The sequence below is a fragment of the Acanthaster planci genome, linkage group LG05 (genome assembly GCF_054643075.1).
Source record: "Acanthaster planci isolate LZ-2023a linkage group LG05, COTS_SCS, whole genome shotgun sequence".
NCBI classification, from domain to species: Eukaryota; Metazoa; Echinodermata; class Asteroidea; order Valvatida; family Acanthasteridae; genus Acanthaster; species Acanthaster planci.
The window spans coordinates 18,235,057-18,251,022 of NC_141781.1; the positions used below are offsets into that span (position 1 = coordinate 18,235,057).

The 15,966-nt window shown below is 41.7% G+C and overlaps 1 protein-coding gene across 6 annotated transcripts in view; it reads right to left on the reverse strand.

Annotated features, from left to right (window-relative positions):
- Nucleotides 1-15,966, reverse strand: part of LOC110988680 (uncharacterized) — a 38,483-nt gene that overhangs the window by 9,854 nt on the left and 12,663 nt on the right. For 2 of the 6 annotated variants that reach the window (XM_022252438.2, XM_022252437.2), the window contains exons 5-6: nt 2,146-2,268; nt 829-936 (exon numbers count right to left, since the gene is read on the reverse strand). In XM_022252438.2, the coding sequence (XP_022108130.2) occupies nt 829-936; nt 2,146-2,268 (231 nt within the window). Of the gene's footprint in view, nt 1-828; nt 937-2,144; nt 2,269-2,494; nt 5,072-6,258; nt 6,485-7,227; nt 7,599-8,502; nt 9,754-10,259; nt 13,134-13,752; nt 13,979-15,966 lie in introns of those variants that run through there. The other 4 variants (XM_022252439.2, XM_087137483.1, XR_015425499.1 and 1 more) reach the window with 3 other exon arrangements.

The following is a 15,966-nucleotide window of genomic DNA, read 5'->3' on the forward strand; positions in this document are numbered from 1 at the left end:
TTTTACGCTAAAAGCAAAATGCACAACTGCAAACATTACTTTAAATTCAAAGATGGTGCATAGATGCACATAGGCCCCTACGACATCTTTACTGCAAGTCAAGTTTGCTTGGAGATAACTTTGGTACCGCACCAGCGCTCGTGGAACACAGAATAATGAAGTGCGTCACAGGACACAGATGCACTACATTATTCTGTTTTCCACTTACACTCGTGTGATAACACATAATATTTATATTGTAGGTATTTTGTCAGTGGACACAAAGCAGGTGGGCAAAATCGTAAGAAAAAATCATGAAAACAAATGATCAAGAGTGATAAGACTTATCCAGAGAATCAAAGGCCATAATGGGACAGTAATTCATGCACAGGACACTTGTCAGAATTTCAAACAAGATCTGTTCCACGTCACCTGGCACATCAACCATCTCCAGTTTTCTTGGCATGCAACAACTGAGAATATGTCTATTTCCCCCTGCCCTCCCTGATGGGATGCCAGTCCATCGTGGATTGCTCCCCAGCTAATCCCTGTACCCATTAACTCTCGTAGATGGAGAGATACAAGTTGGGTTGAAGTGGCCTGTCCCACAGCCACAACTTATTAGTATGGCCAACAGCCAGATTTGAACCTCCAACCCTCTAGTCGAGAGTCACAAACCTTAACCCCTTGGCCACCTGTACCCCTAAAGAATTTCACCCCACTATTATTCCAACAAGGGGTCATCTACCAGGAAGCACATGAAGCCCAGGAATTTCTACTCAACAGACAGAAACTTGTACCTGAATGCTGTAAGTGCCAACATGTACATACAATGCACACTCTACGTACCCAATGTAGCAAGCTGCTTGGCCTTCCTTGGTTCAGGGTCTGGCTCATCCACGTGTTGACGCTTGGAATCTGTTTTCTTTTTTTGATTTTTCTTTCGTTTCATTTTTCCTGTTGAGGACAAATAATGCACTATTTCCAAGGATGGATTTACATCGGGGGGTGGGAGATATTAATTAATTTTGGATTTTTTTTGCCCTGCCCAACGTGTATTGAAACACTGTATACTCAGTGTTTGCCGCCGAAGGCTTGTGGAAAAACCACAGCATACTCGGGTGGGACTCATACCCATGACATTTTGCTTACTAGTGCAGATGTAATAACCACTCAACCACTGAGCTTGTCGGTGTCGGCTGGTTGATTTGAGTCAGATGTAGCAGAGGGTACCACGAACAACTCTTTCTAAGGATGGATTTTTGCCGGGGATGGGAGATGTTAATTAATTTTGGATTTTTTTGCAATTGCTTTTGAAAAGTTCACTTCTGACATCCGCTAGATCCAAGATTTTTACAATTTAGACTTTTCAATGTACTCCATATCTTGAAGCATTTCTATCTCATGTGCTAGCTTCCTTTTTAATATATATCTTTAGATCATGGATGAAGTTTGAAACATACGTCCATGACACTTTGTTGTGTGCAAGAGTTCTTATGTCACATCGATAGGATCACACGTCACATCTCTTCATGTACTTGAGGTAAGTCTATTCTTTGGTTCATGTTCTGAGGACCATAAATATATCAAACACAAATTTGACACCACTAAATGTTTGCAGTGAAATATGCTTGAGTTGAAATGTGTTCAACTTCTGCGAATTCACAGAGCGAATATTTCATCTGATGTCAAAAATTCTCATTTATGTTCAATATTGCACCAAGTGTGAACTCGCCTTGATGCCGTTGCTCATAAATATTCCTCAGACCATTGCAGTTTGCTGGGGAGTATATTGCTCTGTACATCTCTTGCAAATTCAGAAGTTACAATACTGTCTTGATCTCTTAACCTTAATAATGTGTGGAGTTAACCCTGGCCCAATTTCACGGCTTTGTTTTCGGCAAAAATGGCAAGTCTCTTCTAAGCCAAAGGGCTCGTCAGGCCTGTGTTTGCCTCTGGCTTCCTTGGCGTGAAACATTATTTGAGAATACCGGTAAATGTATATCTATTAAACTTGGATAGGATGTCATCCCAATTTGTGCGATGGCTTACAGCAATATTACAAAAATTCTGGGCCAACAGGGTAAGCACACAATCCTAGGATTTAAGGTACATGTATGTACAAGTGTAGCCCTAATTTCTAGCAATGGTACAACACCAACATACCCTCCTTGGGTTTCCATTCATCTTCATCATCGTCGTCTTCATCGTCCTCTAAAGGAGCAAAGGCAAGCTCCTGCAAGGAAGGCCCGTCCTCTTCCTCTTCAGCATTCTCAATCTCATCCTCATCTGTCAAATAAAATGAGAGAAATGCAACAAAGGTTCCAACATTTTCCTTAAAGAGTTTTTAATGATTCCGCATGGTCACTTGGGTGATATTCTTAACTCACAGAAAAAATTCTTTCCACGTTTACCATTACACGAAGACAAGTTGCAACATTTTAATGAAAATAAACGTAATGTCATATTTCATGTAAATGTTTTGAGATCCATGGAGGGCAATACAGCTTCAAACCTCATTGTGATAACAGTTACACTGCCTGTTAAGTAACACTGTCAAACTCATGTCCACACAAGTACTACATTCATGTATAGTTCCATGCACGTCTGTCAGTCAGCAGCCCCAATGAAAATCCCAAGATGTGGGTAAACAATCTACCCCAGCAACCTTGTTTCCATAGGTCAAGACTCAAAGTATTGATCCTTTAATTATTAACGGGAAGCTAAATCTAATAACTAACAATATTTCTAACACTTTTTTCAGCAAGAGATAAGTTTGTTTACACATGGAAACCGTCAAACCGCTTTTAATGAACATGTCTCATACACAGTAAGACAGTTGGCCAACCTACAAGAACAGTGAAAGGATAATTAGTGTGGGATATTATTTTTCATACATTCCAGGTGTCATGCTGAAATTAAACAAAATTAAGAAGAAAAGGTGTAAAATTTTCAAGGAGTACTTGTTTATTTGAATGCCAATGAATCTGGGTACATCTTACAGTGGTGAGCATATTTCTCATAGGTTGCTCTAAGGCAGTAAATATGACTGAGAAAATCAAAACTTGTGATTTGTATCGCAAAGCTTTAAGCGTATGGTTTTTTACAAAAACATACAAATTGTATTGTAGCGAATTGTATCATAACATAAATAATGTTTGTATACATTTACTGGTATGTACATGCACCATTTTAAAAACAAAGTACCATGAACTCATGAAACAAAACTTGAGACTGGAATTCCACAATTAAAAACTAGCAAAACACAATTCTTCAAGCATGTCAAACGCATGGTTTCTAAATATACAAGAGCTTTCTAAGAAATTTGAAGAAGTGCAAAGTAACATACTCACATACTAGTCTTTGCTAACAGATCTTTTCCCTTCTTCATTTTCAATGTGCTGGTATGTCAAAACAACTTTCTAGAACTCTCAAAATCACACACAATTCAACAAATACATGTGAGTTTCACTGCCAGTCATTATACATGTAAACTCCATAAGCAAAATTGATTACAATTATCTACACATGTGATCAACTACATGTAAAATACATGCACATGTAGTTTCATTTCTTGAGACAATGAAAAAAGGTTGAAAATACACGTACATTTTCTCCACATTCATGATCTTCACAACACAGGGCGGGAGACGGTCAAAATAATATTTGAAAAATGAACCTGTTGGTGCAAACTTACTCATACGCTTTGCAAGGTGTGCATTTCTTTTGGAATATCCAGTGAAACAGATTACATGTTGGCCTTGCTCTGGTCAAAGGTCAAATTAAACTGTAAGTGTGTTTCATCGGTTCACAGCATGAAGAAGTTTACCATGGCAAATAACAAATACGTGTATAACTTAAAAGTGAAATCCACTTTGTACATCAGTACCCTTCGCTGGCCATTACAACAGCTCAAGAGATTATGGAGATAACTGCTTGCCAGTGGTGCCGCGCACCCTTTGCCCACACAAATAAACGTGTACATACACCCAACATGCACACTCCGTGCCCGATGCATGTGAACATTCTTGACCATGTGGTGTATCACTCTCAAGAGATCCAATTTCTCTCCTGATTCTTGACACTTTTGTGTTGAAAAACAAAGCCTACAGTAAAAAAAAATCTGTAAATGAAAAGATACATGAACAAGTATGTGGGTAGAAGGCCCTGGTACTCTGGATTCATACTCCCAACCCTCTGGTCATACATGAGCCGTTCATGAACATTACTCTAACACATAGTACATGTACTGGGAGCTACATGTACATGTATACATGTACATACACCGGGGCTATGCTTCCCGCGAGAATGTTGGACAACTTTGGTGTCAAAATGGTCCACTCTTTCATTGCTTTGATTTTCCACTTTCTTCTCCCTCATTCTTGGAGGCGCGCCGGTTCAGAGGTGCAAGCACCATCCTCTGTCACAAGGTGAGTGTGGTCTTATCTTGAGAAGGGCACTTGCCAAGTTTTCCTTTTCCTGACAGATGGAATGCGCACAATAAGATTACACATAAGATTACAATTTGTGTACATGTAAATAATATTGCCGACATTACAGTATCTATGATTTATTCCAATTTCACAGTGGGAAAAACACACTAGCCACAGCCTTCAGACGGTGAGGTGAGTTGTCCTTATACCACACCAAGAAAAGTGTACAACAACAGCAAAACTTTGAAGAATGTCACAATTTAGGTGGAGATGGGCCCCATCTTTTGTAACCTGCCAACCTCCTTTTATCTAAAGGGACATATTCCTTGCCTCTTCCCGGAGTCCATCAGCAGTCCGCTAACCATTGTGCTACTGTATGTGTGGGGTCACGGCGAGTACTCATGACCACAATCGACAAGGTGCTCCCTATATGGTGCTGTTCAAAAGACTGACTCGTGGTCAGGTTGACAGCCTGGGTTGACACCCAGTTAAGTCACGCTTCAGTGCCTTTATTTACAAGTCTGTCACAAGGCAGCATCCCGCGCATCAGCTATACTGAAGCTGATGCATCAATTTGTTGCGGCAATAACTGCAATAGAAGCCGATGACTTGCATTAGCTTACGCCGGTTGTCAAAGTTGAAGCGGGCTTTGATGTAGGCTGTAAGGAGAAAAGCAAGAACGAAGTTACTGTTTGACACGTCTAAGGCTGCAGGAGCAGTACACTGGAAGGGGGCTTCTAACATTTATCTCTTTATAAAGATCAACTGGTACTCTGTAGTACCTTGGGCACTGTAGTTTCATTGGTCATTTGGTGTAGATATAAAGACATCAGTACATGCAAAAGAGAAATAAGGTGAACAAATGCAAGTGTGTCGTAATCCAAATCATCCACTTCTTTGCTCTGAAACAACAGGGAATTCTATTTCCGATCGACTGTATTACGAGCAGCCTCTATAAAGCTGCAAAATTTTATGTTCTTGCCCACTGATTAGTGTTTCGTTAGCCCCTTGTTTATCTATCAACTTTGCTAATGTAGTATTAGAAACCAGAATGACCAGAATTAGAAACTGCTGCTACAATACATGCACCACACATGTACAAAGGTGGTGTATGCATGTTTAAATGCCTCTAGGGGATATGCAGCTTTCATTTGAATACGAGTGTGGTCAAGCAGCCACCTCAACTTAGGCTTGATAGAGCACTGACAAATTCTGTCCTTATGACCCTATAAGAGTTGGGGGAGGGCCTCAATCTTTTTTTTTCTGATTATTGCCACTGAGTTTTTTCCCACAAGCCAAACCTTTAGGGAATTTTTCAGCAAATCTATGCAGTCATTTTGACCCCAATTTTATGAAAATCACTCATACTTTTCCCCTGCAGTACCCAGCTTTCAAAGACAAGTCAGTCAAAAAATGTTTACATGTACGGTACTTTTCCCAATCTGTGCTCAATGCACACAGGCTGGCATGCCTGTATATAGCCTTCAACCTCAAATGACTATAGCAACAAACTGTTGCTGAAATTGATTTAAACTACACATTTGATAAGGAGTGTTTTTACATTCATGCCAAGTTTTTTAAAAAATGGGCATGGGATGGTCGAGTGGGGGGAGGGCAGATTACTCCCCGGCTGTGAGATGATCCAAAGTAAGCCAGCTCTTTTAGCATTAAGGTACCGGTACATGGATACCAAGCATGGTGATTGCAATTACGAGTCAACTGAAAGGCTGCTTCAGTCTTGTTGTCGCTGGCAGTAAAGGGTATATGGAAAATGGCGGAGCCAGTGGCCACTGGTGCCCATAGGAATGAATGTTGCAGACAGCCACTGGTATGATTTCTCCGTTACCTCTTATTGCTCCGATCACGTTCTGGTCCAGGGGCTTGTGGTCCTCGTTGGTTCCCCGGTGGCTGGCCCGGCCCATGGCCAGGGTCATGCGGTCAAAGTAGATGTCCAGCAGGCGTCGGGTCAAGATGGACCAAGATTGCTTGGAGGCTCGCTCTGCCTCCCACAGGTCCGAGCGGCGAATGAAGACATCGTATCCGTGGGCCAGACGAACTTTTTGATCAGCGAACTGCACAGAGAATCAGTATACAGAAAAACGAGACTGATGCGAGTTTAAACCAGCACCGTCACCAGCTTCAGGCATTAAGGTGGGCCACATCACAGGAACAAAGTATATCGGGGGGGGGTTAGTACACTTGCCCACCCCCTTGGCAACAGGCCCGGTTTAAACTAGTGGTCTTATTGAGTTATCCTGGAAACAGCATGCATGCATATTTACATGACAAATCCTAGTGCCTCGCGTACACACAATCAAAATACAACTTTCCCTTTTGTTTGAAAAAACAATATGATTCAACAGCTTGTGCAAGATCTGAACCCAACCCGGCAAAAATGCAAGTCCATTGTCTTTAGAATTGTACTGTGTTGTAACTGTACCATAATGGGGTTTTGGATGGTCCACTTTTCATAGATGTGGGATTTACAACTGAAACCTAAAATATGGGCCACAGATTCCAAGAACAACATTTGTATTTAATACAGGCCTTCAAACAAATCTCCACAAAGAAATCTGTGAAATATGTCATTGTTACACACACATACCGGTATTATCTTAGTACACAAAGATCAAAATGAGACATCATCAAAATGAGAAGCTGAGTGGGTTTTTTGTTTAAAGATGCTTGTGGGAACACAAACTAGTGAAAATGTACCTTTTCTTAAGACTGCTGTTGTACATGTAGGATTCAGTCACAATTTTAATGGAGATTTGTAGTACTTCTATGAGTACGATTCCAAAGCAAAATGGCTTACCTCGCCTTCATAAGGCATGTGTTCAGCAGTTACTGGGGCCATATCTGTGGCTACTGGTACATTGTCATCAGAGGGTTTTGCGTCTTCTGCCTTCTGTGATGGGTCCACATCCTCGGACATGCAAGTCCAGAAAACACTGTCCATGTTTTGCTCAGCCACTGTCAGGTGCCCTGCCGACGACACGGGCGTGTTCTCAGGAGAGGGGCCTGCAGTGGCGACGGTGAGCGAGGTGGGCACCAGACTGCAATTAGGCCTGGTCGGGTATGATTTTGGACATTCGGTGCTGCAGCCTGGCCGGCCCTCGGCTGAGAGTTGCTGGGAGTGGGAGTGACCCATCAAAGGGCTTGCGATCACTTGCTCTTGTCTATCAGCTGTCAACGTAAGCAGACAGGGATGGGTATTCAGCGACAGCAAACCCTTAAAACTGAGAACAGACTCCCTTGGTCAAGTTGTCTCAATTTGAGTCAAATACTGTACTGTACCGTACCTTGAGACTAGACAGTGAAAACGCACAAGTGATAGGCCTGTGCTTGACATATTGTGACTTGCATTTACAAGTGCTGACTTGAATTAAAAGGTTGACAAACAGGTACGGATGTCCACGGTGTTATTGTGGTGCACTGCATTTCTCAAACAATCTTGCCAGCAAAAATTCCACCTCATTCAGAAATTGAAAATTAAGATCGAGTACAGTCTTGCTGGATTTGACATTGTTCGGGTTACTGGAGACAGAAAATAAATTCTCCCTTTTGGCAGCATTTACGGTACCTTATCTGTCACGGGGACATGGCCTAGACATTGAGGTTTGTACTAGTACATGTTTCTGATTACAGGAATGAGGATTCAAATCGTAGCAGGTGGTTACATGTTGTAGCCTTAGGCGAGGCCTTATATGCCTCTATTTACCCAGGAGTAAAGGGGTAACTGCAAAGGTAGAATGTTTATTGTAATAGCCGTTCATGCATGAAATGGCATCAGGCTGTATCTGTGCCGAGCAGGAACAAGCCAGGGCATGTTTTGGCAGAGTGTCTGTGCCTTTGCCTGACAGATACTGTTAGATACTATGGTCCTTATAAATGCTGTGACTTTATTACATGTATATAACTATAACTAATAGTGTAGCTGTTAACCTCAGCTCTCAACTAGAAGACATTGACTGCAATCAAGGTTTCTTTGCATGTGAGAAGTCTTACATGTAAATTGACAAGTTGAGGTCATTTGCCACACCCTTTTGGGGTAAGCTGGGGGAGTATCTAACTTTTGCCAGTCACATACCTGCATGATTGTATTCTTCCAACTGATGAACACTCTCTTCATTATTCTGATTCTGCCATGATGAGTTGGCATCGAATTCCATCCTTGTCAGCTCAACAGCTTTCTGCCCCCCGACCACGTTGGAAATCACCGGCTGACTGAAGCAGATTCCAGAGGTGGATGTGGAAGCAGGTGGCAGTGAGACATTCCATTGGAGGCTGGGACATCTCACGTGACCTCTGGAGGCCAAGGGAGTCTTTCTCACTGCAGATCTCCGTGGAGTGTGGCTTAATCGCTTCGGGCGACAGAGAGTGCTCATTTTGGATTTCAGAGGGAGTTTCCTCACAGGCCTCTCTCCAAGGGAGGATGCGGCAGCACCTGCATTCTTGCCAACATTCCAAGCGCTCAAGCCAACAACCTTAACACATTCCTCTGCGGGTGACTGATGATGTCTCCCTTGGGGAATGGTGGTTTGGCTACATGCTCCTCTCTGGTCAGAGATTTCAGACACTGAGGCTGTACACATGACTCCTTGGCCACTGGATCCAGCATGAGGTGTCAGGCTGCCAAGTTCGGTCGTTCTCCTATCTCGGGTAACTTTGTTCCTGATGGCTCTGATGAGTGTTTTTTTTGCCCCAGAAAGAGAGCAGTCACCTTTCTGCTGTCCATTGGGAGACGGCAGGTTATCCAGCATCTGTACGTCAGAAGATCCTGAATGGCCATCACTCGGAGATAATGCAGCCTCTGTCCCTCGCAAGTGACGCATCATAGCACTCTCTGCATTCCTTGCTGAAGTCAGTGTCCCTCCTGAACACTTTACATTGGCAGTCATTTCAGGAAGAACGGATGGAGATCCAGTGTGGTCCTTCACACAAGTCTGAGTCCAAGTTAGCGACAAGTTTTCTGACGTTCGGAGAACCACGTGTTTGTCTTGTATTTGTAACTGCAAACCCATTCTAGGGGATGGCTCAAAAGCACGACCAATTGTGCAGCAGTTGTGTTTTCTTACTTGGGACTCCTTTTGCTTGTAAATATAACCCCTTCTCCGTTCCTTCGTAAGCCCCCTTTTCTTTATACCTCCAGCCTTGGCCAGATGGGAAGTTTTGCTTCTTTGCAAATACCTGTGTGATTTGGACACAGCATTTCTCTGTCTGCTGGCAAGGGATACTCTACTACCACACATCTTCCTACGATGCCTCATGGGTGTTCCTGACCATGGCCTTTGACCCTTGACCTGGTTTTCAATAGGTGATTCTTCACCAGAAGCCAAATCTGTGCAGATGTGAAAAACAACAAAGGATGACATTAAGGAGATTGCAAATGACACTGTCTTTACAAGTTTGGAATGCAATCAAGAGGCACTGGATTAATCATGATGCAAAGTTGCTTATTCCTTTGCGGCTGCATTTGCATGTACATGTAAACAACTATTTGATGAAACTATACAGTACTTTCACCTCCATCAAATGATAGTGAAAGCTGGCACTGTCTAATGGGTGCTTTTACAAACTTCCCATGGTTACTTTTATGAAAGAAATAATTCAATGGAACCTTTAAGGTCAATTCTATTCAAATATGTACATGTAGATGAAGAACAGCCAGGAGAAAGAAATGACAAATGATACAGTAATGTCAACTTTTTTTCATTTTGGCAATTTCGATGGAGGTAGGTTATAGCACTGTAGAGTACACCAAATGGTTTCAGAGTTTTTGTTTGCAAAGTTTCAGATTTTGGCAATCATTTTTTTGAATGCTGACAATGCCAAGTTTCAACTTACCATCTGTCTCATGTTCTTGATCTTGATCTGGACAACACTTTGGAGGTAAGCTTCTGGAGACTACTTTTAGTCTTAATATATTGGTACTTAACACGTAAAACCAGCAATGAAAAATATCTTTGATTTTATATTATCCAGAGACAAGCCCTGGCACAGTTTGGGTATTTGCATTGCGATAATTCCCACAAAATAGCAGAAGCAACCCATGTACATTTTCTTTGTTTCATGCTCTGAGCATTTGTAGGAAAGCACTGAATTAACCCACAGGCTACTATGAATGAGCTAATCCAGGCTTTGCAACCACATCACACTGAACTTGTCACAATGGTAAGCTTGACAGTTGCCATGATTGCAGGGTTCCCTGGCTTTCCACGGCTTTTTCAGGACTTGTGTGGAATGTGAAAATTTCCATGACTTTTAATGAAATTTCTCAGAGAAGTGTTGTTTGGTCAGTTGGAAGATTGCCATACATGGCCACTTCTATAAACCAAAAAGGACAGCTTGATTATTTAGCATTATTTCATAATCACATAAAAAAAACCTTGATTTCCATGACATTTTCCTCAGACATCAGGATTTCAGAGCACCCCTACTTTTTTTCCAATTTTCTATATGTTTCCATGACTTTTTCCAAAGATTTGTCAGGATTATCCTGAACCGTTGGAACCTGGAAAAGGGAATCCAGAACAATGCATAAATGTCACACACAATAAGGCAAGAAAAACAAGCCAAGTTTGATGTGCTGTACAAGTTACTTCGAGGCAAGATTTATTGAGCTAAAAGATTCTTAATAAGTGTGGCTGGAATACAGGGTTGGTATTTTTCAGAAAAAAATAGTCTAAATACAAATTTATGCTCTTATACATTTGATGTGGACATAAAAATACAGTTAATCATTTTGTTGTGCATTTGTAAACCGGTAAGAATCAAGTAAACATGACAAAAAACTGAATACTTGACAAGGTGGTGACTCGTCTTCAAATAATTCAGTGATATTCACATTCACTGGTACATTTCTACTTAAACATATCAATTTTCACATATTAATGAGTATCAAGTCAAGTGCTGATATTTTTATTAATACTATGGCATTCTACATATGTACATGTAATAATAGACATGAATTGTAATTGGAAGATACCAAATACTTATACTATTATTGAGTTCAGTTTTTTGTTTGGTGGTACAGAAAGCAACCAGTCTTCAAATATATACAGGTCTTTTTCAACATTAACTATGAGTATTTTCAATGAAATGTTCTCAATATCTATGACTGAGTTTTCGGATATGCATTCAAAAATGGATCAGATGAAGTGAGGAAGCATGTGGCAAAAGCAAATTAAATTAGGACTCACTGCCCCCAAACTACGGTAATACGTTGGTGAGTGTATGAGTTGTGTTGTCCACTGAGTTTTCAGTTCTTAAACACAAGTTCTTAAACGGAACCGCCCTTCTCCTACACTGACAAATGTTTTATACCTGCCCTGTTCCAGGCATATAAAAGTAGCCTTCACTGACTAGTGCAAAACTTCAGTGCCACTGGTGTTGTCTTGCCTGGCACCCAAGCAAAGATGCAACAGATTTACAGAATAACTCCCACTCCACCCCAACCCCTGGGCATTAGTGAGACAAACACATGCAAGCAGTATGTCGCTCCAAATAAACAGAAATTTCTACTTGGAACAACAAACACTATATTTCTGTGAAGAGACTTCACTTAGCACTGAAAACGCAGCTATTATACAAATAAGACATGTAAAAATTGGTAATATATATACATATACATGTATATATATGTGAATTGATAAAGTCATTTCTTTCTTGCTGTGGTACATTAGCAGCTGATGCATAATACTTCAAAGTCTGAGTTTACATGTATATTTGCATGCAATAATGTAAACTAATGACATCCACTGTGTGTCAGTGAGTGACAGAAGCAGTGTTACAAGTTCTCTTGGTGTAAACCAATTACGGCCACTTTGTAGAGTTTGGCTTGGCCTAGGGATCTATATATATCTCCCTGATTTTGCGGCATTTCCTGATCCTGAAGTGTTGATGTTTTCCTCCGGCAGCATCCAACTTGATGATTTGAAGGGGGAGTTTTGCCGACTGGTTAAGACATTAACCCTAATCCCCTGGGCCCTTTTGGCTTGGTTGCATCCTCAGTCTTTAAGAACTCTCCAACTGCCCTCTATGGGAAAACGGCACACAGCATCAACCCCCTAAAATCCTCCATTATTTCTCGAGTATGTTCCTTCCAGGGCTGACCCCTGCCAATCCTGCAAAATTCCACCAACAATTCCTGTCATGATGTTCAGGTAGTGTGAATGGTATCCTGGAGCAGTGTGAATGATTTCACATACATGTATAACCCAGGCCTGAATTTATGCCCCGCAAAGCACAAACAAGCCAAGGTCTAACCCAAGACCTTGACAAAATACTTCCTCCACAACGTGCCAAACTTTTTTGCAATTCAGTCTCAGTCCCCCAAAATCCTCCAAAATCACCTAAGGGATCTTAAAGGATTGAGGAACGTTACAGTTGATAACAAAAAACTGCTTTTGGGGCGAGAGGCAGAGCTCAAGTCAGAGACGAGGCAAAACTCTGAGAAATGCTCACTGCTGCAAACACCGACAGTTCCATGAGTGATGCTCATCCATTATCCTTAACTTTTTTTTTACTCCTTCCCGTGAGAAAGTGTGGCGGGGTCAGTTGGTTACTTTTAAGAAGGCTACTGCATGTCTGGGAAATACATGGCTTTAGGGTTTTCGATCATGCTGCCTGGAATGCCAGACTTCCGACAATCACTACAGTAAATGCTGATGGCTTGAATGAGTTTGCGCTTCTCAATGTTGTAGCGGGCTTTGATGAAGGCTGGAGAGAGACGGAAAACAGGAAACCAATCATTATTCATTGGTCAAAGCAAACGATATAAGGTTTAAAAACACAGTACTTCATAAAATTGTATGAGCTTTTCGGACAGAAAATATGATCACAGGGATAAAATGACAACAAATAAGAATTCACAATGAAGCCCAATTGCAACCCATCTGTAGTTTCTACGTGAACATACACACAAATATCTATCCTTGTGGGGCACTTCTTTTGTTCGCTTGTATTTAAAATATAGCCTGCAAAGTTTTAGATCGCTCCCATTCAAACCGCTTTTCTGGAACCCACGACCTGCTTACTAGTGCAGATGTCTTAACCTTTGAAGTAGTTGTTCACGGTACCCACTGCTACATCTGATTCAAACCAGCCAGCCGACACTGGCAAGCTCGGTGGTCGAGTGGTTAAGACGTCTACATTATTAAGCAGGAAGTTGTGGGTTCGATTCCCACCCGAGTACACTTGTGGTATTTTCACAAGCCTTCGGGGGCATACACTGAGCATACAGCGTTAAATTACAATACGGGCAGGGCCAAAAATAGTTGTTTTTCTACTACTCTTGGTCAAGGGAGATTCATGTTCAATCGCTTGGTCAATCTCTCACCACTTATCGCCCCAATGATATTCTGGTCCAGGGGCTGGTACTCCATGCTGTTGCCATGGTGTGTCGGCTTGCCCATGGCCAGCGTCATCCGATCAAAGTAGATGTCCAACAGGCGCCTGATGAGGATTGTCCAGCCTTTCTTGGAGGCCTTCTCTGCCTCCCACAGGTCCAGCCGGCTGATGAAGACGTCATAGCCGTGGGCCAGGCGAAGTTTTTGGCTCCCGATCTGCAGGAAAACATGCATTGCAAAAACAGGGGTATTAGCTACAATCATTCAAGTTCCTCTAAAATCCACAAGGTATGAGTACTGGAGTATTCCACAGCATCGAGGAAGGCAACAGCCTACAGTGTCCTAGTCAAGACCATCACAAGACCCCACAAAAACCATTACAAGATCATCACAAGACCCCACAAAATCATGACAAGACCAACCACAAGACCCCCAAAAACCATTAGAGGACTATCACAAGACCCCACAAAACTATTACAAGACCAAAACAAGACCCCACAAAACCATTACAAGACCATCACAAGACCTCACAAAACCCTTACAAGACCATCACAAGACCCCACAAAACCATTACAATACCAACAAAAGATCCAAAGCCTGAATTTATGTCACTAGCTATTCAAATGAACTCCAACAAAAGCATTCCTTTGTCATTGTTCACCCTGTAACTTGTGACTGGTCTTGTGTCTGGCCTTGTGAACATGGTGAAAGGTCTTGAATACAACACCGACAGCCTGATCACTATGCTTAAATTTATGGATCGTGGTGGATCTTCGTACATAGAAAAATAGGTCAGAGCAGAGCCTGATTGCCAAAAAGGGTATTACATGTAGCACTAATCCTCTGAGTTTTTCTGACATCCATCATTTATGGTAGGATTTTGTGGGATTGATGGAGGCGACAGCCCAACTACATGTACGGTACGACATGGGTTGATACACCTTGTGGCAAGGTATGAGTCATTGTTTCTCCACAGTGGTGGAGCTTCATGGCGGATTCCGGACACTTTCTGGCTAAAACATCTTGGCAGTTACAGTTTAATAATGTCATGCTTCATGTGATTAAAAAACAGCAAGAATTCTGGGAAAAGTAAGGACCATCTGTGAACCTTTCTATCTACATGTACATTTGTAAATACAGTGTATACTGGTTCAGACAAGTTTCATTGGCAAAATAAATGTGACCTCCTTGGGCTAAATGAGGAATGATCCCCAAAAACCTTATTTTGAGTAATCGGCTGTTGAAGCTGGACATGCGTAAGAAATCATGCCAAAATTGATTTTTCTGTTTTTTAGATTTTAGGTAGGTTAGGTGTCAAAGATTTCCTCTAGGTATGCCAAAATCAGGCAAAAGTGATAAAATGGAGGATTTCTGGAGTGACTTTATTTCAATCTTTTCTTAAATTTGTAGCGTTTACCTTTTACAGGACAAAATTTTGTCCATATTCCGAGCACGTTTTCGGGCAGTTTGACTGTTGCCTTTGCATAAAATTTGGTACTGTTGGAAAGGGCTTTCCTTAGAGTCTATTTATAGCAGTGATATCATCGACTGGATGACCTCTAGCCTGTTCCAGGCTTCCAAAGAAAATAAACAAATCTAATACATTGAGAAGCTGTGTCTCGTTCACAAGCTACATGTATGCCTACGTAGGCAAAGGGAAGCTACATGTACATGTACATGATTGGAACCCCATACAACTACAGTTACTTTGATACACGATGAAAACTGCATAGGCAAAATCAAGCAGTTTGATTGGTCTCCTGTTTTTCAAATGTTCCGCGCGGTCAGCACTTTTACTTGGATATATGTCAAGCTCTTTCGTCCAATCAGCATGCATTACAGGCGTGCAAAAAAGATACTTTTACTCTAGCCTGAACACGTACGTGAAAACAACAATGCTGTGTGCATGTACATGTACATGTATACAGTGCAAGCATGTACGAGTCAATTTCAACATGGCATGTACATGTACACTGAATACTGTTACGATCAGTAAGCTGAATACTTGCAATTTTTGACCAGCCGAAAGGGATAACACTGCCTGACCTTTATGCCAAATTCAGCTGGAGTAGCATGTATCTCATCACTGTATTGCACCCTTGTTATCTGCTCAAGACACTGCTTGTCGGCTCGTGAGACACCAGCACATGCATGTACATGGAAACTTTGAAAGTATTGAAGGCAAGATCCGATACTGTCGGCTG